Here is a 22,074-nt window from a genome sequence, read left to right as displayed (position 1 = left end):
TTTGAGAAACAAAAATGCAAATGTGAAAACCATCTTTAAGTAGATGCCGGATGATGAGACAGACATAAGAAAAAAATTGTCTAAAGTTGATCTAATACTGTTCTAGAGTCCTACAAAAAGGATTACTGTCATTTTTCCCTCTGAAAACATATTCCCATATTTTACACAAATATCATTGATTCATAAAAGCATCAGCTTTATTGATGAAATTCAGCAACCGTCCTTATAGGAATACAAGATTTGTATCTGTGTTAATAACACATGCGCTCCAGATGCTATAGCTGGAGGTTAGGTTGCAACATGTACCATCTTTTACTATTAATCCAAATTTAACACACATGAAACCAATTCTTAAATCCATGATGCATAAAACCATGTTCTTGTCTGGTATTTGTCCAATATATTGCCAAGTAAAGACTGTGGTGTGTCTCAACCTCTTCTCATTCCTCATCACCTTGCTTTTTTTTCCAAGGCTCACAGCTAATCGTATCTATATTTCAGTCATCATCCATGTTCATCCCAAAGGTAACAGTCCATCAGCAGATATTCATTTCCAAACACTTATAAGCAAAAATACCTTCATTGTAGATTTCACAAACCGTTACTGAACTTTAGATAACACCAGATGGAAGCCGTATGCTGTTATACTCTTACTCATCCTGATAATATGCAACTGTTGTCATTTGTGTGAATTCTCTTGTTAGTCCGGAGTGTGCTCATTGGGGAGCCTAAAGATGTTATACACTTGCTACAGAAAACGTCTGTGCAAGCTGGAACAGGCCAGAGGAGGCCCGGGTGTCTCAGCAATCACTCGCTAGTGAAATGCTTCAAGCACTTAACCTTGTTTTCGGGAAAAGGGGGCTTTCTGAGGATTGACGTGACAATTCTCAGTGTGCAGCTGATGGGGAATTGAGGCTGATATGGTCTATTTTAGGAATGGTTTCCATGGCTGGAGATCAGGCATGTCTGAGGATTTGCTGGAACAGCTGCCAAACGCTGCCCGCTGGCCGTCCATTGTTGTGGTGTTTACAGTCAGAAGTGAAATATATATCAGCCAGGCGTGTCACTGATTTCTACAAATAGCTACTGACTATCTTGCAAAACACTGATTCGTAATAGTGCCTCTCCTTTGTCCTTTGCATGATTAACCTTTCTGGGAAGTGAAGAATGTTATCTTGTGCGTCAGATTCACTCTGTAGTTCACATGCAGGGAAAAAAACAGTAGTGCTGAATGAGCACACAGTGTTCAACAGGAGACAAACAAAAGTTTTAATAGTGAGGATTTTACTGTACATTTTCCATACTACTGAGTAACTTGTGCTTGAGTAAATTCCTGTTCAAATCACGTGTTCAAAAATATAGGTCCATCCAGCTTCAGTAATAGTCTGGTTTTAATTTTGCCATTTTATGAAAGCCTTATCGTTTTATATCATAATATAAAATTGTTCGAGTTAAAAAAATTAAAAAAAAAAAAAAAAAAAGATCATAATTCCTGGTAATATGTTGACATATATGTGTACATTAACAATAGCAAAAGCATGGAAACGTGATAAGTAGTCTGGATAAATACAGCACACCTCGTTTCACTCGTTAAACAATACAGTTTAAACGGGGCGTGTTTGGTAGCTCTTAGGTTGCCAGATTGATACTTTACGTTCTGGAAAAGACTGAAGGTTTGCATGTTCTGTCCTTACTTCTGGGTTCAGTCTCCTTCCCCAGTCTAAAGACATGCATTGCAGGCTCAGTGGCATCTCCAAATAGTCTGGTGTGTGTGTGTGTGTGTGTGAGAGAGAGAGAGATTGTGCCCTTTGGTGGACTGGCACCCTGACCAACTGGATGGATGGATGGATGGATGGAAAGGACAGGCCTCCAACATTGTCCAACAATGAACATTCATTCATTCATTTGTTCATTCTTCTTTCGCTTATTCCTATCCTGAGAACTCTGGCTAGTCCACCTAACAGCAAGTTTTTGGGAGATATGAGGAGGAAACGTGGAGAAAATGCATTCAGACACCAGGAGAACCTACACACAAACTATATGCACATACTGTAGTAACCCTAAAGATGTGCGATGCGGCAACATTAGCTGCTGCCTGGTAGACATCACAAAATTTCAGTTCCAGCGATCACAATCCGTTTCAGATACAATCAGATTTGTTCTGAAATTAAACAGATTCATGTTCAAAACAGGAGCTTTAAAATCAAAACGCACCTTGAAAATGTTTTTATATGTATGGAAACTGAAATGCACTCTTTTTGTACTTTATTAGGATGTGACTTGACTGAGTAATGTATAGCGACAAAAAGACAGCTAACATGAGTTTTATGAGTGGTAGATTTAACGTCGATTACCTGTCTCAAAACAAAACATATTAGTAACCAACTATTGTTTCTATATAATAATTGACCTAAAGCCACTACTGCCTTAGACCATTTCTTTACACTTTGTGTGTGACCATCACTCTGGAAATGGGTAAGGAACTTGTATCTGAGAACTGGCTGATGAGTGGAAATTTCTTTTATGGGGTCTTTTTCATTGCCTCGAACATTGCATCATTGTCGCTCTGTAGTTATACAAGTTCTCTTTGTATCTATGTAGGTTTCCTCTGGGCTCCCTGGTTTCCTCCCACCTCCTAAAATCATAGGATCAACAAACAAACAAACAAATAAAATGTCATGCTCTTTTCAAGCTTGTCTTTGGTTACTGTGTTTATTTCTCTTTAACTAAAAACTAATTACTTAATCTGTTGTTTACATTGCTTGTGTCGCTCATAAGGATAATTGAGAGCGTTCTCTGAATGTCCTCTGAACGTTTTACAGAGGAATCGTGAGGCTGTGTGAACTGGATCAGTCTAGGAGTGAAACAAGTGAAATCTGGCAACCCTGGGTCTTGCTGAGTGGAAGTGAGCGGAGTCTCAGGTGAGGAGCAGCGGCGCTACAAACCGCGTGTCACGCGCTGCAGGTAAACTAGTACTGAATGCGTGTTCCTAAAGACTGTGATAACTTTTATTGCTTTTATTTGTATTATTAACTTCTGGTTAACTTTTTGTTAGTGAACTTATACGGAGTTCTATTCAGTTACTCAATGATCTTAAATATCTGTGTAGTAATAGCTATATTTATATTCCGATGCCTAGATAAATGTGTTCTGTTGCTGGATTTTTAATTGTAATGTTGATGATGATGATGATGATGTTGATGATGTTAACGTTTCATTTCCAAGGTGATCTCCAAAAGCCAGTCCAAATGAGCAGCTTTAAGAGAATCAACTTCTTTAAAGCTCCACAAGATCCGTCTTTCAAGATCATCCACTGATGGTGGTGATGGACCTGGTCGAGCTCCATTAAAAGTCAATGTGCCATCGGATTTCCATAAATCACCTGCATGCTGTCAGTTGAAGGTGGATTTTAGAGTTGTACTGCCTGGAAAAAAAGAGCATCTGGAACCCCCATCCCAAAAAAACAAGGATGATTTCCTTCTAAACACTTCCAGCATTGCCCCCTGTCCTGGATTTTACACATTCCTGTGCACCACAGATGTGAGAAGATGTTGGGCTTTCGGTCTGGCTCCTAACCAAACAGCAAGAAAAGTCTTTCACCTCTCATGGGGCTGTTATGGATGTAATGAAGAACACTTTCTGGTTGAGAATAAACACCCCAGGGATCCCAGACTGTTTTAGATGATTCCTAATTCAGATGTGTAGAAGTTTAGTGACATTGTGATTGACTTGACACAGAGCTAGGATGCCAGAGCAGCACTGCAGGTAAGTGTAGGGAAAAGTGCTTGGCATTTGATTGTGCTTTGATAAAAGTGCTTTGAGTACATGAGTGAACAGAGGTGGAGCGCCGAGCATCAATCCAGGTGTCAAGTTAATCTCTGTCAGGCCAGCACATGTGCCTTCTGTTGTACCATAAATTTTATGAATTGAATTTACTCCGCTAGTTAAGGTCACAGAAGGTGTACATGGATCTTTTTTTTTTTTCTTTCTTTCTTTCCACGTCTATATTTTCCATCCTTACTACAATAGTAGTGTGCTCTTAAATTGCACAGACTGTCTTTCAAACTTCAGGAATATATATTTTGTGGAGATCAAACCTCCATGAAGTAGATCCTTTAGCTCTTGAACTAAATTAAATTACAATGAATTCCACCAACCCCGTCAATACAGAGATATTTATTGAACTAATCCACTATCATCATGCATACATGGATATTCTAGCTAAGTTTCTGTTGACGGGACACATTCACAAAGTCCAACTGGACATTGTGTACTTGTTTTCTAGTTACTGAGGTTTATATTAAATCTGTTTCATTTAAGTATCCAGTCAAATCAGCTAATAATGTTAAGAGCTATAGTAATAATAAGAGTTCAGAAATAATTATGATAATTATATAATAATAATGATATAATAATAGCTTTAATAACAGTGTGTTATTGATTTCAACCACTGCAACAAATCTTTCTATACTTTTCAGACTACTGGTGGTCACTGAACTTCATTTCCAGACCCACTGTTACAGATGATTTATATCATATATGTTGGATGCTGATGCTTATTCCTAAAATACTGTAGCAAGTTACTTCTCTCTGTCGTGCCATGTATTTAAACCGAATGAATATTTATGAAGTGGCAATCTAGACAGACAATGCACACAGTTTTAGACTGATCAGAGATTTCACTAAAATGCTCCACGGGTTTGGCCGAGAGCAGAGGTCATGTATTCACCTGCTCTCAGCATGCATGGACAATGCATTCTGTCTTATGTTAACGGCTGCGGTTTATGACCTCGTCATACCCTTTTAGCGTCGGGCCTCTTGACCCCAGGAAGCCTTTGACCGCAATTCAGTTCAAATATGCAGGATGTCTCTCTGCGTGCTGCTGTGTTGTGCCTTTCGTCTTGGACGGAGCATGCTGTGACCTTCTTTGGGTGCTTGATGCACTTCCACCAATTAACTGTGAGGGAAAGGAATCAATGGAAATCTGCAGAACAGACTTAATTTTTATGAACATAATCCCAAAATTTAAATAATAGGCTTATTCTTTAAACGTAATGATTTCACAATTCTACGAAAATTATAGATTTTACCAAGGTATGGATCAACCCATTTAATTAAAGTGTCCTTTTGTTTAACTTTAACTATAAGTATTAAAAAAAACACTCTGAATAAGTTGGCTTGTAATTTTCACAACTCTAATAAAAATAAATCCAGGCTCCTTGAATATGTTTCACAGACCCCTGGTCGTCCCTGGCCCCCATGTCAAGAACTGTGAAGTTAGAGAAACAATTTGAGAAATCTTGGATCCCCCCCCCCTCCCCTCCACACACACACATTAAAAGTATGGATAAACAGCAGCTACTCAGATTGGTCTGATCACTGGAGTGTGTGAAGGAGATATAGATCGTGGGTGGCTCCCGTTCTGGTACACGGCCAAAATTCACTGAAACAGCCTGTTTAAAATCATAAGCCCAAGATGTGAGGATAAACACTTTTCCACAGGGAATTAACTGTGATCAGTCTCCTGAGACATACAATCAACCTTTTTTTTTTTTCAGTAAGAGCATAACATTGCCAGGAAGAAGGACAGGAGTTTCCCTGCAGTGTAAGGAGTTCATGTGGAGCTCTTATTCAGTGAGTCAGGCTGGCTTGCCCAAGAAAACCTTTCCACAAGTGCATATAAACATTACATGATGGCAGCATCACACAAACACGGTTTCAGAAGGATTCATGCTCAAGAAGAGGATGGTGGAGTTTTATAGATGTGTGCATATATTCATTATTTACAAAACCACACTGACTGGACTTTATAGGCAATGTGTAATGTATAGTGGAAGAAAACAGATGCAATGCTCATGCAACGAGATGCAAATCAGCAGAAGTTAATGCGTATTCTTTTAGAGCATTAGCAGGAATTTCTGACCTTGGCTTCTTCACTCATGGGACATCATTGTCGTGACAGGTCAGACAGAATCATTTGCTGTTATTAATGGTGTCTCGGTGACCCAGGGTCAAAAGGCCATTGTTGGTGACGCTGAAGAGTCTCATCAATTGTTTTTGCCTTCTAGCGTCTTGAATACTGCACAATGGGATGACACAAAAATGTGCCATTCTGGATCACTTCTATCAGTTTCTTTTTGGAATGATTAAATAGAAAGTGTAAAACTGACCAGAAATCAGAAAACTGTAATAATTATTGTGCTTCTAACCAAAATAATTCTCATGATAAGCAGGAAGCATTGACTTGTAGCCATAATGAAATCTCTACTAATCATATTTTCACTAGATGATTTGGGTTTTTTTTTTGGCTCTCTAACAGATGCTGTGAATCCACATGTTTGGTATGATTTGTACATTAGTCACATTGCTGTGTGAAGTGAAATCTTGTGCATCATTAGCAACAATTGGGAAGTTTCGATGATTTTTTCGATTTGTCTTTTGCTTTTGTAGTCAATGAAATAAGATTGAGGCAACATCGGTCAATCTAATATAATTGAAAGTGACTGAATTATTAAGATATGTTGTTTAAAAAAAATCACATTTAAATGTGTAAATAGGCTAAAAGGTGACAATGATATTAAAAAGTCTTCCTTTTTTCATTACCATCTTTATTATTTGAGAATTAAATGTTGATAACAGATAGGATGTTATAAGAGGCTACAAAATCATATCGTATTGTAGCACATTCAGTTGAATTACTGAATTTCGAATATGTCGATATCACGTGTCCCGTGGATGCCTGAGGTTTATAGTCCTACTAAAACAAAGTGTTTTTTACATTCCATGGAATATATGAGAGAGGTTTTACACCAAAATATTGCTTCATTTTTAAATGATGTAGATCTGCTTGTAAATCTCAAAACCTAATAAAGTGTATTGAAGCTGAAAACATTATGGCTCAATATCATAAAATCACAGAATTATCAGATTAAACCGTATAATGGCAAACTGAGCTGCCATCACAGCTATTGTTTTATTTTCCATTTTATGTGTAGAGATATTGATTTTCTTTCCTCACATTTATACCTACAGTATTAAGCACACACTCTTATCCAAAGCGGCTTGCAGAAATGCTTTGTTGTCTCCGTCAAAAACATCTCAGGATAGTCTTAAGCTAAGACCATTGTCTTAAGGAAGTAGTACAACAAGAGATTAAAGCGGCCACAAAAACTGAACCATGCATTTTTCTTACTCTTTTTCTTATCAGACAGAATTTACAGAAGTGTATCTTCATATGTATGTCCTGATATACTGTATCTGTTCATCTATTCTCATTGTCAAGCTCTGGAGAATTAAAACAAGGAATGAAAAACATAAAGACGACATATTTTAAATGGCTAGTAATAGAACACACTGTTAGTATATATCGCTGATGGAAAAATGTTTTGAAAATAAAAGTACTAAAGGAGGCCCCTCCATTTACTGGGAGCTCATTCCTTTTTCTATATAAAACTCAGCAGTATAATGATGAGCACTTATGATTACTTTAATTACGGTATTAAGAGGTTTCAGTCCAGTGTGCCTGGTTATTAATTCTCCATAATCAAGGTCTGAATGGTTGTAAAAGGCTTACACTGTTTGTTTGGTCTGTCTCTAGGAAACTGTCTCTGTTCCAGGCGCTCACCCTTGTTATGCTGTTGACGTCCCCGGATTGCCTGTCATCCCAGCAAGTAAGACAACACCGGTTCCTCTTTTCCATCATACGCTTCCTTGGGTAGGAACGCATGGTGCAGTACTACACTGAACAACAGCTCGACTCCATGCCAGCACGGTTTATCCCCAGACTGCGCGATTACTCTAAATTACACTTCATCCTTGATCTTGTCTCATTTACAATAATTGGGTCCAGCATGAAAATCTGGTTCCATCAGAAATCCTCAGCCAGGTTTTAGGATGACGTTTGATAGTTAAGCTGACAGGACTGTGGGTGTAGCGCTACGTGCGGTAATAGTATATTCTGACTGGCAAGTTTCCCTGTCAGAACTGTAGTGTAATACTTCATCAAGGCATCACTGCTGTCTTTCATCACTGATTGTGGCTGTCAGAGTCAGGGTTCAGTTACAGAGTAAAAATTCTGCCATCCTTTGCTTGATTGTCAGCAGGAACTTGCAGGAGGAGTCTCTTCCTTAAATTCCCTTTTCCTGTCGTTTAAGTGGCAGGTGTGGGGCTGTCTGTCTGAAGAGGGTTGAATTTATTGCCCTTCTCTTGTTGTCCTTTGGCCCCCACACACATTTTCTCCTCTCAGGCCTATTTAAGCTTGAAGTACCAGACATATTTGACTTGTTCTTACTAAACACTAATATGCACATTCCGCTTATTGCGGTTTTACTCTCTAATCAATAATATAAAACAACTAACAACTAAACCTGAAAATGAGTCACTGCATGTATGATTCTTTTTATGAATCACAATGTATTTTGCCCACAATAATCATTTTCTTGAAGATGACATCCCATAAATGCAAACTAGCCATAAAGTAAGTTTCTTAACAGACCTTGGTCACATTCAAATTCCTTCTCAGTAGATCCAATCCAAAGTCAGGATGTCTCCAGCTACATTGTCCCAGGGGGAAAACAACCATTCTGAAGGTTAAAGGTCGATTTCATTAATCCAGCTTGCCCACTGGCCCCATGGCGGTTTGTTATCAACACTAATTTGAGTCTTTGGCACTTTAATGAGGCCATTCGCAGGTCACTCTACAATAGGAAGTCCCTGGCTGCAGTTATAAATCTCTGTGCTGGCCATGGTTATGCAGTTTCATGTCATTACGTGTTTTTCCAGAGAAGGCTTTAGTCACTTGTTATCTGTGTATTATACTTCACTGATTAATATCTAGTCTAGATCTGAGAATCATCCATTAAAAGATTTTGTTTTAGTCTCCACTCAGCTTTGGCATGACATTTATTCATGATATGAAATGAGGTTAATGATGGACTTTGTGCATGTGAAGTGTTAATGGAAAATTATGGAGCATGTGTGAAAGCATAAAAGTCAAAGCCACTGACTTACGATGGTGCCCGAGTTTTAGATACATTGCCAGTTTTGCTTCTTTGTACTACATTCCACACAGTCCTCAACATTCTTCATATTAGATTTATGAAGCTATCTGTATTATTTTTAGTGAGAAACCAACTGCTGTGTGTGAGATTGACGGACGTAGCAGGGTGTGCACTCCTGACTTCCACGCTCTTCTCACGTTAACACACACAAATATGCATGTGATGGATTCAGGGTGGCCCCGGGGACCTGATGAAAGCTGCTGTCTCGTCTCGCTCCCTCGCTGCCTGTTTGTCTCGGATCAAAGCCAGAGACGGATCTGAGAACGGCACTGTAATGATATCCAACAGGACGATTAATTCGCCTCTCTAGAGAGATGCTATAGCAATACTACATAACTAATAAGACAGGATGACACAATAGCTAGCTGACAATGTGGCTTGCTTTGTCTAGTGCTAAGGAAGTATGTAGACGTCAGAGGCCCGTGAGCTATGCCAATAAATTGAAAATGATTAATGATTTCTGCCTGATATCAGATTTGCTATTGTACCATGTTCCATTATAGTTTAACACATATATTAGCCTACATTTCAGAATTTCCTGGTACGCTAAAAGATCCTTCATAAAAACTGGTTTAGAACGAAATTTCTTGCATGGTATAAATATTACTTGGAAGAATTTATAGTTTTGTTTTGTTTTTAGCACAAACTGAGATTAATCCGATTTAAGAGCAATGTGGTGTCCCACAAGGTTGTGTTTTAGGCTGTGTATTGTCCGCTCTTTATATCCAGAACCTTACACATCAGAAAAATCGCTGAATTGTTTAACTGTCTTGCTGTATGTATGTTTTGTGGGTATGTTTTTGTATGCCTACCTAATGTATACCAAGCTAAGATATGCCCTCAGCACTGAATTTACAGCTTGACAGTTAAGATCTGCTTCAACTTCACCATTACCCTGGGTTATTTAGGATGCACTTGTGGAGCTTAATTGTGCACTTAAGTGCACTTAAGTTCCACATTGACTACAAGTTCTTGCATATGAAATATGCAAAATGGTATCTCTCATGTCTTGCTAATGCCTTGATGTTTTTAGGTCATCTCATGCACTTTGCTCAGCTGAGGTGGGTCTGTTAATCCTGACGATCAATTACAAAATTACCCATAAACTGTGGAATAAATTTTCTCCATAAATTAGTATTGGCCAATTCCCTCCCACCAGCCTGCATATATCAGTTACCTACCAAGGAGGATGAAGGCTAACACATTCTTCCTCGGTGACACATAAAGCCAACTGCTGCTCATGCTGTATCACATGGCAGTGTAACACATTTATAGGAAATGTCAATCTGCCCTTTTCTACATACAGGAGTTCACAGATACCCATGATTGGCTGATGTCATTGTGACTAACAGGAGAGAGAGTATGTCCCCTCTCCCACCCAGTTTTTTGCTTTGTTTTGACCTTTCTATGTATTTTAGATGTATGCAGATTTTGCACTGTATTTGAACCTTCCAGGTCTTTCAGGTGCTGTTCCATCCCAGTCTTACGCTCAGCACTGGTGTCTCTTTTTGACAGACTCGGGGCAAACGTGTTGGTCGTTCATCTCGAGTGCCTCGGCAGCTGTTTAACAACGAATGGGCATCATGGGGAGTTTGGTCCGAGTGCTCTCGCTCTTGTGGAGGAGGAGCTTCCATCCGCCGACGGACCTGTATCTACAGGTACAGCTGTGGTGTTTTGTCTAAAAAATGATAAAAGAAACACACACATCTTCAAGTAGCAGTTTTTAAAATTCATTAATAATATGAAGAAGCAATCAGAGAAGTGTAATAGAAGCAATCAGTGTGAAACAGTTTTATGCTGCTTTTTTGTTCAGGAATCCAGTTGGAGCATCATGTTTAGGAGATCCCAGGCAGTATAAGATCTGCAACACTAAGGTACAGAAAATATTTAGTTAATAAAACTTGGTGCATTTCGTTATTGTGGAATTATCATTTAGGGTATTAGCTATTAAACAGCAAAGCAGATGTGTGCTGGTCTAAAAGAAATTTGCTTCATATGAAGCATTAAGACAGCAATAAACTGTTTATCAGCATGCAGCTGATTTTTTATTGACTTTAATGCTGCTATTTATTTATAAAACATGACATGTAACAATGAAAAATTCATAGCCTGCAGCTAGTTTTGCAGCCATGCTTGTTAAACTAGCTCCTTATCTGCTTAACCTGATCTATACAAAAATCATGAAATTAATATACATCATTTTGGTAAAATATATTTCCATTTTCTTAAAATGGAGATGGCAAAGTTTATGTTACAGGCAGGAGAAAGCAAACGTATTCAAAGGTTTTTGCCGTGAATTCAGCCACAATGGCATCTGATGGGTTTTACCAGACTGCCACACAAATATTTAAAACCTTGTAATGAAAATATTAACCAACAAGCCATAGATTTCCTTTTTAAAGGTGCTTATGAAAGCAGACAAACCTGAGCTAACTGTCACACAGCTATTTTAGCACTATTTGCAAGATTGTTATAGTCAATGATTAAAATAATTCATCTAAAAGAATTCAAATCCAGAGATGAGTGTAGAAGTAGTGTAGAGAATAGATTGTGGTATCACCCAAAATGCCAACTGTGTATAGAAATAGGCTTGGAGATTATAAAGTTTGTCCTCTGTGCTCTCATGAATCACAGACTGTGTGTCCTTTATTAAGGAGTCTGTCCGCCTAGTGACTCAGTATGAAAGATGGAGAGACGGTTGATAGAGCAGGACTTAGCTGGTTCTAAGCAAGTACGGACAGGCAGGCAGGCTGTGTGTGTGTGTGTTGTCCCTTGCTTTTAAACACCTCTGGTCCTTCTCAATCAGAGCTGTCCTCCTGGATCTCTAGACTTTAGAGAACTACAATGTAAAGCTTTTGATGACCAGCCCCTGGTTGCTGGGAGCAGTTACCAGTGGATTACGTTTCATGGAGGTCAGTGAGACGTGCATGCAAATGTGTGTGATGTGTACATTTTCCCCTCAACCTAGACTTAAAGTGACCTCATCAATGTACTTTGGATTGTTCTCATGTCCCAGGCTCTGACCCCTGTGAGCTCAGCTGTTTGGCCCTGGGGCACAATTTCTACTACAATTTTGGGCGAGTCCTGGATGGCACACCCTGCCCAACCGAGCCCGGGGCCATATGTGTGAGCGGAAAATGCCTGGTGAGGGGCAACCTGCACTTTAATACGTCCCTACTTCTTTGGCTTTCATTTCTTTGATACTGGAGAATCATGAACAGCTTGTTTTATGATTGTTTTCGTGACAGACACAGTCCAGGGATTATCCAGAGGTTTGTGCCATGTGGAAAATCTCAGCTTTTCATGTGCACCCTTTTCATCTCTGTAACAGTTTCATGCTCATGAGAGTGTCAAAGTTCAAGTTTTAAATGCTGGACTAGCCCATGTGGAGAACGGTTTTAAACACCAGAAACCCATTACTCTTGCCAGTCTCTCTCTCCTACATTTTTTTTATTTAAAGCAGGGTTCAGTTTGTGTTCATGATACCAAAGTCCTCAAGCAGACACCAAGTTGTGCTTATTTATTTATGTTTTTATTTAATTTGTATAATGTAGTTGTACACCAAAAGTGTAAAAATATATTTTCTTCTGCCTGTAGGTATAATTTGACACCTCAACAGTTTAGTTTACAGTCACGCACAGGCTGTGAAACTGTGTAATGCTCCTGGTTTGCAGTCGATATGTTGATGCTATATTATATCTTTAAATGTAGCTTTCTTTGTTTTTATGTCTGGGTATGACATTTTTACACGCAATAACTTTATTTCTGGTTGAGAATCATGTGGAAGAGAAATAAACAGTATTTCATTTCGGGAAAGTCTGTAGTTTTCAGAACTCTGTAAAGCAGAAAATTCAGGATTTTGCCTAAGCTGCCACACTTCTATGGTAACAGATGCAAAAAAAAGCCAGCTCTGTGCTCAGGGATGTTAATGACAGATGGGAGAGCAGGTGGAAGTGTAAGCAAGAGAGTTAGGGAAGTTGATAGTGACTAAAAAATGACTTATTTACAAAGTTTTAATTATTATTATTTATTATTTTAGCTCTGTTATCTGAAGATAATCTAAATGGGTAGAGTGTGTTCAGGATGCTGCTCATATTACCATTTAACAATAGATACAGAAGTTGATCTGAGCACATGTATAAAAAATGTATATATATTGTTTATATTTTATGCAGATTTTTTTGTGTCATTTATACTTCCCCAAACCCTGGACAAGAGAACTAGAGAATCTGATCACTCTTAATACTCTCTTTTATTGCATTTTTTTTAGATAACATTTTACAGTTAATTATAAAAAGTGCGCTTATCATATATTATATAAAAAATATTATTTACATTTTTCCTCTCTGCTAACCCATGTGTCCCATGTGGAGAACATTTCTTCTCTCCAGAACCCCATCACTTGGAATGTTGTGTCTTTTGCATATTTTCTCACTTATACAACAACTCAGGTTTTAAATTCCTTTTGTGTGAATGAGGCCAAGACTTTATGTCTCAGCATGGATTTTGCTGCAGACCTTAAATTAGGGTTTTGCTTTAAAATAAAACCAACATTGTACTAAAGAATCCTTGACATGGCACATTTTACATACATGTGAAGGGGAATTTATGAGCTGCGAGATGAGAAGTGTGTGAGTGTTTTAAGGCTCTCAGGCAGATTGTATAAAGGAGAAGCAGGTGGTCTAATGGTGCAGGATAGATTGAGTCCAGATTAGAATGTGAGTGCACCTTGAAATATACTTAAGGTATACCCAGTATGTTTCGAATCACTGGCTCTAGACGACAGTGTGAAGGGTTATTTAAATCCACTGACTGATATCATAGTGGATGAAAGGTGTGTGTGGAAAAAGGAATGAGGAATGTAGAGCAGCTTTCTGACTCTTCTGTTCTCTCTGAGTCTATACACGAGTGCGTGACAAGGTTGGCGTGAAACAGAAAGCGAGGTTTAATTATAGCCCACTGGAGTTGCTAGGGAGAGTCTGTTGTAAATACCTCCCTATGGATTTGTTAATCCCCCTCTTCTAATTTTCCTGAACCCCTCCTCCTGACTCGCCCTCGCTGATCCTGTGAACCTTACTCACGGTGTTTTTCCCAGCCTCGTTTGATTCAAATAGGGAGCGAGGTCATGCTGCAGACCATCTCTTGTGGCATGACCATGAAACAAACTTCAGGACTTTAAGCACGATCAGATGCTTACGGTTTGCTGCAGTCAGCCTAATGAGGTCCATGATGGTTTTGTTCTTATTAATGGATGTTATTGTTTGAGGTCATTTCATCATGTTAAGATTTAGAAAAATTAATAATAATAATATAGAAACATATTTATGGAGACACCACATGGCTTTGATATTTTCTCATTTTAGTGCAGGATTTAGTATTTAGTGTTTCTCATGTTGCAATGCATCTTGTCTAGCAGACTCCAGATTTTAATGTTTTTAAAAAGTGCAGTTGTATTTCTAATCTGCATATTTTACTTGCATGTGAATGGCTGTAAGGTGTAATTATGTTTACAGCAAATTGGAACATCTCATTTTATTGTAACAAAATCAGCATAGTAGCATGAGTGACATAAACTTGATTTGATGAGTCAGTGTAATTGTATAGTTTTTGTAATCATCAGAGAAACTGAGGCAAGCACATGCATTATTTTAGAGCAAAAAAAACAAGGATCACTTTACAGTGAAGAAATGTTTTAGGTTAAAGACAATGTGTATTTTGTCTGTTTTTAAGTCCTAAGAAGACTTTGGACTCTTCTTGTGTAAAGACCTGTAAGCTCCTGGCCATGGAGCCAATCCCTGAACACTTGGTCACCTAGCAGGAAAACACCCACCTCATGGGGCAATTTAATAGTCCCCCTACCTGCATTCTTTTGGGAGGAACCCGGAGAACCCGGAGTAAACCCATGCAGATAGTCAGAGAGCATGCACAGAAATTCCACATAGACAGAAACCTGAGATCAAGATCAGACTGGTGATCCTGGAGCTGTGAGGTGGAAATGCTACCTGCTGCACCTTTATTCAACATCAAAAACTTGTTCATGACGTCCCAGTCTGCTTCACACTACGTTATATAAAGTATTTGGAAAATAACCGCTCATGAAAAAAGCAGATATTTGTATACAGATATGAACACACTGGTGCCATATAAAATACTTTGTGGGGTAATCTTGTGGGGATTTTTATGGGTGTGCTGTGTCCTGCTGCTAAAGTGGTGTGTGCTGATAAGTGGGGATGGGCAGCTGTTGGGTTTCTAATCATTTTTCTGTTTGTTTGTGTGTGTAGAAACCAGGGTGTGACCTGATCTTTGGCTCCCAGCAGCAGGAAGATGCCTGTATGGTGTGTGGAGGCCAGAACACCACCTGCCTTCATCACCGCAGTGTGTACCGGAGTATCGGCCAGGACATCGGTCAGTAGTGATTCTGTGACAGTCATATAAACCGTCAGTTCAGTGTGTATGTGCAGTACGAGGTTACAGTACTAGGAAAATATCTGGTGGTAGATAAGATAGATTTATTGTGGCCGTTGTTCAAAACTTGGACTGAAAACAGCCGTCGTTCTGACTCTTGATCAAGACTAGTTTAAAAGTTTGAGCAGTTTTCCAGGGAATTATTATCCAAATTGTTCCTGTAGGATAAACTAAATGTTTACAAGACACACATGCTGTATACATAAGGATACACAAAAACCGCACACAAAAAAATGTACTGACCCCTTTAACTGAGTTCCACCTGCTTGGAAAAAAAAAAACATCTTCATGCTAATAATGAAAACGAAGACACTTACAGAAGGGAAAATACACAGATAATGCCAGCTTTGTCCTCGAATACCCTTTTTCTTCATCTGGATTTCTAAGAGTAGGATAACAGCTCAGTAGCCAGCAGTCTGGTGCTTTTGATGGTGAGGTCACAAGCCAGCGATGAAGAGAGAGTCGTAATTCTCTCACTCCATTCCACAAGCAGAAACCACGAAACAAGTGTACAGCATGGCTACAGGAAGTCAGGGCCATAAAAACACACACACACGCACAGATAGTGTACATCGAGTGTGTGCTCTGATGATAAATGTGGTCTCAGCATGGTGCTCATATTCCAGCAGTGTTATAACTTTTTCCCCCTCCTTATCTCTCCACAGGGCCGTTTGGATACAATGAGGTCACCATGATCCCAGCCGGAGCCACCCACATCAGAGTGACTGATAACAGCAAAAACTATTTAGGTTTGAACAAGGCCATTTTTCCTGTTCGCTTCAAGATAAATGTGTTTTTCTGTAAAAAAAGTAGCTTACATAATTGTTGTTACAAAATAACTTAAAAAGAGCAAGTGTTGAGTAATTAAAGCAAAATATCCCTTTATGCTTGGTGTGGATTTAAAGTCTTGGAGAAGTATTTAAATGCTTATATTTTACCCAGTTGCTTTAAATTATTGTTCTTCGCTCACCAGATTTCCTTTGCTGGTTTGCTTTCACTTAGTTTGTTTGTGTTTGTTAATTTCTTTTCACTTGCTAAGTTCGCTTTTGCCTAGCAGTTTAACTTTCCCTTGCTATTCTACCTTTATCTCTTTTGTTTATTTCACTCCCTAGTTTGCGTTTTTGTTTTATGTACACTGATTACTTTTGCTCCGAGCTTTTTGCTTTCACTCATACACCAGGCATAACAATATGACCACCTGCCTAATATTGTGTTGGTCCCCCTTTTGCTGCCAAAACAGCCCTGACCCGTCATGCACTGTGTATTCTGACACCTTTCTATCAGAACCAGCATTAACTTCTTCAGCAACAGTAGCTCGTCTGTTGGATCGGATCACACGGGCCAGCCTTCACTCCCCACGTGCATCAATGAGCCTTGTCCGCCCATGACCCTGTCGCCGGTTCACCACTGTTCCTTCCTTGGACCAATTTTGATAGATACTGACCACTGCAGACCGGGAACACCCCACAAGAGCTGCAGTTTTGGAGATGCTCTGATCCAGTGGTCTAGCCATCACAATTTGGTCCTTGTCAAACTCGCTCAAATCCTTACACTTGCCCATTTTTCCTGCTTCTAACACATCAACTTTGAGGACAAAATGTTCACTTGCTGCCTAATATATCCCACCCACTAATAGGTGCCATGATGAAGAGATAATCAGTGTTATTCACGGCACCTCTCAGTGTTCATAATGTTATGCCTGATCGGTGTATGTTTAGTGCACCTGGTATAAGCTTTATTTTACTCATTTGTGTTTTGAATGATTTATTTTATCATATTTGGGGAACTCGAACCAGTTAAAATCATCTCAAAATATCTCAAATGGATACAAAAAAATGAGAGAGGGCAGGAACTGTTTAATCTATTGCAGGAGATTAAGACCAACATTAACTCAGAAATCAATCATAGGTTTTTGCTTCCTGGCCCTAAACATCACAAACCGTCCCTCCAGAATTATGTGGTTTTGAGACTGCAGAAGTGAATGCAAAATCAAGCAAACTACATGATATTCAGAGGAGATTTTTAAAATGACCACTGATGTTTTATGAGATTTGGATCAAGACGTATCTTGTGACTGTCTTCGATTTATCTACGTCTACCATGAGTACAGCTATCATAAAAAAAAAAAATGACATGGGTGTCTTCACTGAAGAATCCTGTGCTTGCATATTCAGTTAGAGTTCTGTAAAAAAAAAAAAAATCACAAATTTTGGAAAATACTGCAGCACAATCAAGCATCTTTAGGTACAAACAATTACAAAAAGAATGCAAAATCCTAGAAGGACTGATTAGAATATTCAGTCCAATATATTAAAAAGAATCCATGTTTTTTTTTTCCCCCCATATGTTTTTGGTTACAAATATATTTGTGTAAAAATGGTTTATTTTGAATGAACCAGCTCTTCAGAATGGACGTTCCCAGTTTGTGATTAATGGGAACTGGAAGATCAGTGTTCCAGGAGAGTATAACGTGGCTGGGACCAAACTGTTGTACCGCCGCTCTGCTGATACATGGGAAAGCTTTGAGGTGCCCGGGCCAACACAGGAGGACTTGCACATCATGGTGAGTGATTCTACCCATCGATACTATTAGTGCTATTAAGAAATAGATGTTCATATTTGGTGACCGCTTCACACAGAAATAAAAGAAAGAAAGAATGAAATTCTATTGTAATATTAACTCCCTTCAATTCTGCAGCTCAAATATCTGACAGATCCTGCTGACTGAATCCTGTTTTGTGCTTGCAGGTTCTGTCCACTGATAAGAACTCTGGGATAGAGTATGAGTACTGGCTGCCCCCTGAGCTCTACGCCCTGCATCATGGAAGGCAGAATCCTTACCGGCATCATCACACATCAAACTTCCTGCCCTGGGATCTGCCACCTACCACCACCACCACAACGAGGCCTCCTGCCACCACACAGCCTTCATGGGGTGAAAACCAGTTACTGTTATTAAACATGTTTCACTGATAAAGAAAAAGCCCAGGCTCTTGAACATAATAATCAGGTTGAGGTCAGTGACAGACCTGGAAAAGGATGAGTTTGCATTTTATAATGCATTAAACAGGAAGCTGTTGGATTGCAGAAGACGCATTTAGGCTTTAGTATGCTGTAGTTGATTTGCTTAAGTGCAGGGGTAGGGCAACATGGGGGGCACAAGAGGATTAATTGCCCACATTAAATAAAGCCTCTCCACCTCATTCTGACCCCATATCACTGAGTCTGTGCCCACTGTAGCCTCAGCTATCAGCCTGTTTTTGGAGTGGAACTAGATGTGGTCTTCTGTTTGTTGGAGCCTGTGTTCGTATATATATATGTCGTGTGTTCTGAAATGCTTTTCAGTTTCAGCGTTTATTTCAGTCAACTCAACCTTCCTGTCATCTTGGACAAGCATTTCAGTTTGCAAAGCAGATACTATTTTTTATTTTTATTTTTTTGCACCATTTTGTATGAACTCTAGAAATCTGAAATAGTCAAACCAGTCCATATGGCACCAGCAACCACTGAGATCTCACTTTTTCCCAATTCTAATGTTTGTGAACTGGATATTTTGAATGATTTTATTTATTGTGCTGCTGCTGCTACACTGATTGGCTAATTGCATGAATGAGCATTAAAAGCAAGTGTGTCCTATACAAAATTTAGTGATTAAACTCGTTAGTGCGCCGTCACACCATGCAATTGGTTATTTCCGCTGGACTGATAGACATGTGTAAGCTGCCCCATGCTGTTGTGATAATTCATTAGTATGTCTGGTGACTAGATGCTCCTTTACCTCTGCCCCCCCCACCCCCCCACATTAAGTTGTATGAAGTTAACATGAATCCAAATGCTGCATTTTCTCTCAGGTTAGATGATTGATGAGCTGTGTACAGAATGATTCTCATACATAAAAGGTACATTCCTTTCTAAACGGGCATGGAAATGGTTTTCAGTGTCTTCCTAAAGCATATATCTGTACATACATGCCTGCCGGGACGGTGGAATGCATGCAAGCCGCTCCCTTCTCCTCGAGCATCAAATGCATTATGTGATGTAATGCGAAGCTGAGGTCGTCTGGTGTTCATGCCTCAGGAAGATTTACGGAGAAATTTATTAATCTAATTTGCATTAGACAATGCAAGAGAGGAAATCTAGATGCCTATATAATGAGGTGTGCTGTGAAAAATAAGTAAACATTAGTCTGTTTGCTTGATTGATGGAAAACAGAATTTAAGAGACTGGTCTATGCCAGGTCCTGCAGGTGGACGAAGACCTCACGTGAGACCTCCCTTCCAGCAGCAGCCTCTGCCTCGTCTGGAACGAGATGAGAAGAGTAACTACCTGCCCCGAACGCACAGCACAGGTCAGCACATGTTAATCATCGCTGCTGAACAGTCTGTCTACCTCAGTCTATTCTGACTCATCACATTGTCACAGATTCAGTTTGAATTGGAAACATGCTCTGATTTTCTTACAGGTTACTGCGGAAAATGCAGGAGGGTGAAGGGGCGAGGTGAACGGCAGAGGCAGTACTGCCAGAAGGATTATGGTGAGCTAAAAACAGTATAGGAAGCGGTTTTTAAGTGGCAAGATTGCAAAATTAGATGTATATATTTCAGTATTATTTTAAAATTGGATTGAACTGACAAAACAGCAAAATGAAATATTGATATTAAATATTTTATAATAAAATATGAGTATGAGTTAATAACATTTGATATTATTATTGTAAAGAAGTCCATTTTTTGCAATGTTAAGTGAATATTTTTGTATTCCTAATATTCTGTTAAAGGTTTTCTGTTGAACCAAGAGCATGGAACAATGCTTAAAAAATAATAATTGTCTGTGAAATGAACAGTCTCTGGACAGCAAACGATTTATTGTTTATCCATGCATCTTTAATAAAATCTTTTTTTATTCATTAATTAATTTATTTTTTTGCTTTGTCAGTCTTCAGAGCCAAGATCTTGGGGAAGGTCTATCTTGGTGAGGAGACACGGTACGACGTTCAAATAATCCACACATACCGCAACCGCTTCCATCTGGAACGCCGGGAATATCTGTGGGCCCCCAACCGGTGCGACTGTCCTGCGCTGGAGGACGGCTATCAGTATGTGTTAATGGTCAGGCGTCACGTCAACCATGAGCAGACACTCGATCGTATTCTGCTGGAAGAGGACAGCTACGCTCAGCTCTATCGCCCACGTGAGGACAGCCTACTGCGCCCCCTGGAGAATCTTTGCAGTAACAGGGGACTGAGAACTCGCCACAGAGTGTAGAGGATGTGGGCTTGGACCCTGTTTGGCTCAGTTCATTGTGCACTTATTATATTTAATCTTGCTTCCAAAAAAATACAAATGACAAGAAAAACTACCTGCCGCTGACTTTAAAAAGTATCTGTGGATCTTACTGGAACGCTTGGGAAGAAAAGGAGCCCACGAGTTTCTGAGTTATAGAGTTATACCAAAGCTATTCACTAAATGAAGCACTTTAGGTGGATTTTATAACCTACCTTTAAAAATGCATATACCAAAGAAGAACATATTTTTTTTGTATTGTTATGAAAGTTATATAATATATATATATATATATATATATATATATATATATATATATATATATATATATATATATATATGAAGCACAAACTCACTGACTCAGTGTCCATTTTATTAGGAACACCTGTGTAAGGTAATCAGTGAATCATGTGACAGGTCAAGCGCTTCAGTTAATGATCAGACATCATATTGAAAAAAAAGATATCCATATCCGAACCTTGTCACTGGTTTGAGAAGCCGCTCTTTGGAATCTCTTTGGATTTTCACATCCAGCGACTTCTAGACTTTACATAGACTCAAAAAACATAGTGTGTGTGACATTTTGGTGGGTGGAAACATCTTGTTGATATGAGAGGACAGAGGATTGATTCAAGCTGTCAGGAGGGATATAATAAATCAAATAAGCACTCTTATAGACCAAGCAGAAAAGTAAAAAATAAAAACCTCAGATGGATACGGTCCTCCTGTTAGCCAAGAACAGGAATCTGAGGCACTGGACAGTTGAAGATTGTGTGTCATTGTCTAGTCTTCAACATTCCAGGTTTGGTGAGTCTGTTCCCAGTCTGAGAAAACTGTGAGATTAACTGAAGCTCTTGATCTGCGTCTGCATCATATTATACAATGTGCTGCTGTCATATGTTTAGCTGACAGGTGTACAGGTGGTAATTGGATGTGTGTGTGTGTGGGTGTGTGTGTGTGTGTATATATATGGCATAAAATGTATCTCTGCTGTTGTTTTTTTCTACAATTATTGTTTTTTAATATATTTATGATAACAGTACACATAGAATATATACCTACATTTATGTATGTGTTTTGCTTTTTTATATATATTTTTACTAGCAGTGTACGTCTTGCCAGTGATGCAAAACATTTAATGAATACCTCAAGCAGAAGACTGACTTTACTTTCGTCAAAGTGCTTCAATGAGATGATTTCTTGAAGAGAGTGAAACATTTCAGGAGGATCTCAGTAACAATCATGATGATGCTGTCCTGATTCCTGAC

General features: G+C 39.0%; 1 protein-coding gene across 4 annotated transcripts; it reads left to right on the top strand.

The window, feature by feature from the left end:
* The first annotated feature begins 2,858 nt into the window (after window positions 1–2,858).
* Window positions 2,859–21,088, top strand: adamtsl5 (ADAMTS like 5). 4 transcript variants are annotated; one of them, XM_058381903.1, is made up of 15 exons: window positions 2,859–2,964; window positions 3,226–3,765; window positions 5,559–5,634; window positions 7,598–7,670; window positions 10,575–10,717; window positions 10,873–10,933; window positions 11,866–11,971; window positions 12,076–12,203; window positions 15,341–15,464; window positions 16,190–16,273; window positions 17,924–18,087; window positions 18,273–18,459; window positions 19,762–19,872; window positions 19,987–20,058; window positions 20,460–21,086. In XM_058381903.1, exons 4-15 carry the CDS (start codon window positions 7,632–7,634, stop codon window positions 20,786–20,788), a joined length of 1,548 nt encoding a protein of 515 aa, XP_058237886.1. In that variant the 5' UTR covers window positions 2,859–2,964; window positions 3,226–3,765; window positions 5,559–5,634; window positions 7,598–7,631; the 3' UTR covers window positions 20,789–21,086. The 4 variants fall into 4 exon arrangements, with proteins under 4 accessions (XP_058237886.1, XP_058237885.1, XP_058237884.1 ...); XM_058381902.1 differs by lacking the exon at window positions 5,559–5,634 and having other exon boundaries at window positions 19,771–19,872; window positions 20,460–21,088; XM_058381901.1 differs by lacking the exon at window positions 5,559–5,634.
* Window positions 21,089–22,074: the final 986 nt, after the last annotated feature.

Source organism: Hemibagrus wyckioides, linkage group LG27 (genome assembly GCF_019097595.1).
Source record: "Hemibagrus wyckioides isolate EC202008001 linkage group LG27, SWU_Hwy_1.0, whole genome shotgun sequence".
Classification (NCBI taxonomy): domain Eukaryota; kingdom Metazoa; phylum Chordata; class Actinopteri; order Siluriformes; family Bagridae; genus Hemibagrus; species Hemibagrus wyckioides.
Note: the sequence above shows the minus strand (reverse complement) of the source record. Positions and strands in the feature narration are given on the sequence as shown.

Coding starts and splice junctions, on each gene's coding strand:
- adamtsl5 (XM_058381901.1), top strand. CDS start 3,746: ATGCCAGAGCAGCACTGCAG. Junction 3,766..7,597: donor ATGCCAGAGCAGCACTGCAG/GTAAGTGTAGGG, acceptor GTCTGTCTCTAG/GAAACTGTCTCTGTTCCAGG. Junction 16,274..17,923: donor TAACAGCAAAAACTATTTAG/GTTTGAACAAGG, acceptor TGAATGAACCAG/CTCTTCAGAATGGACGTTCC.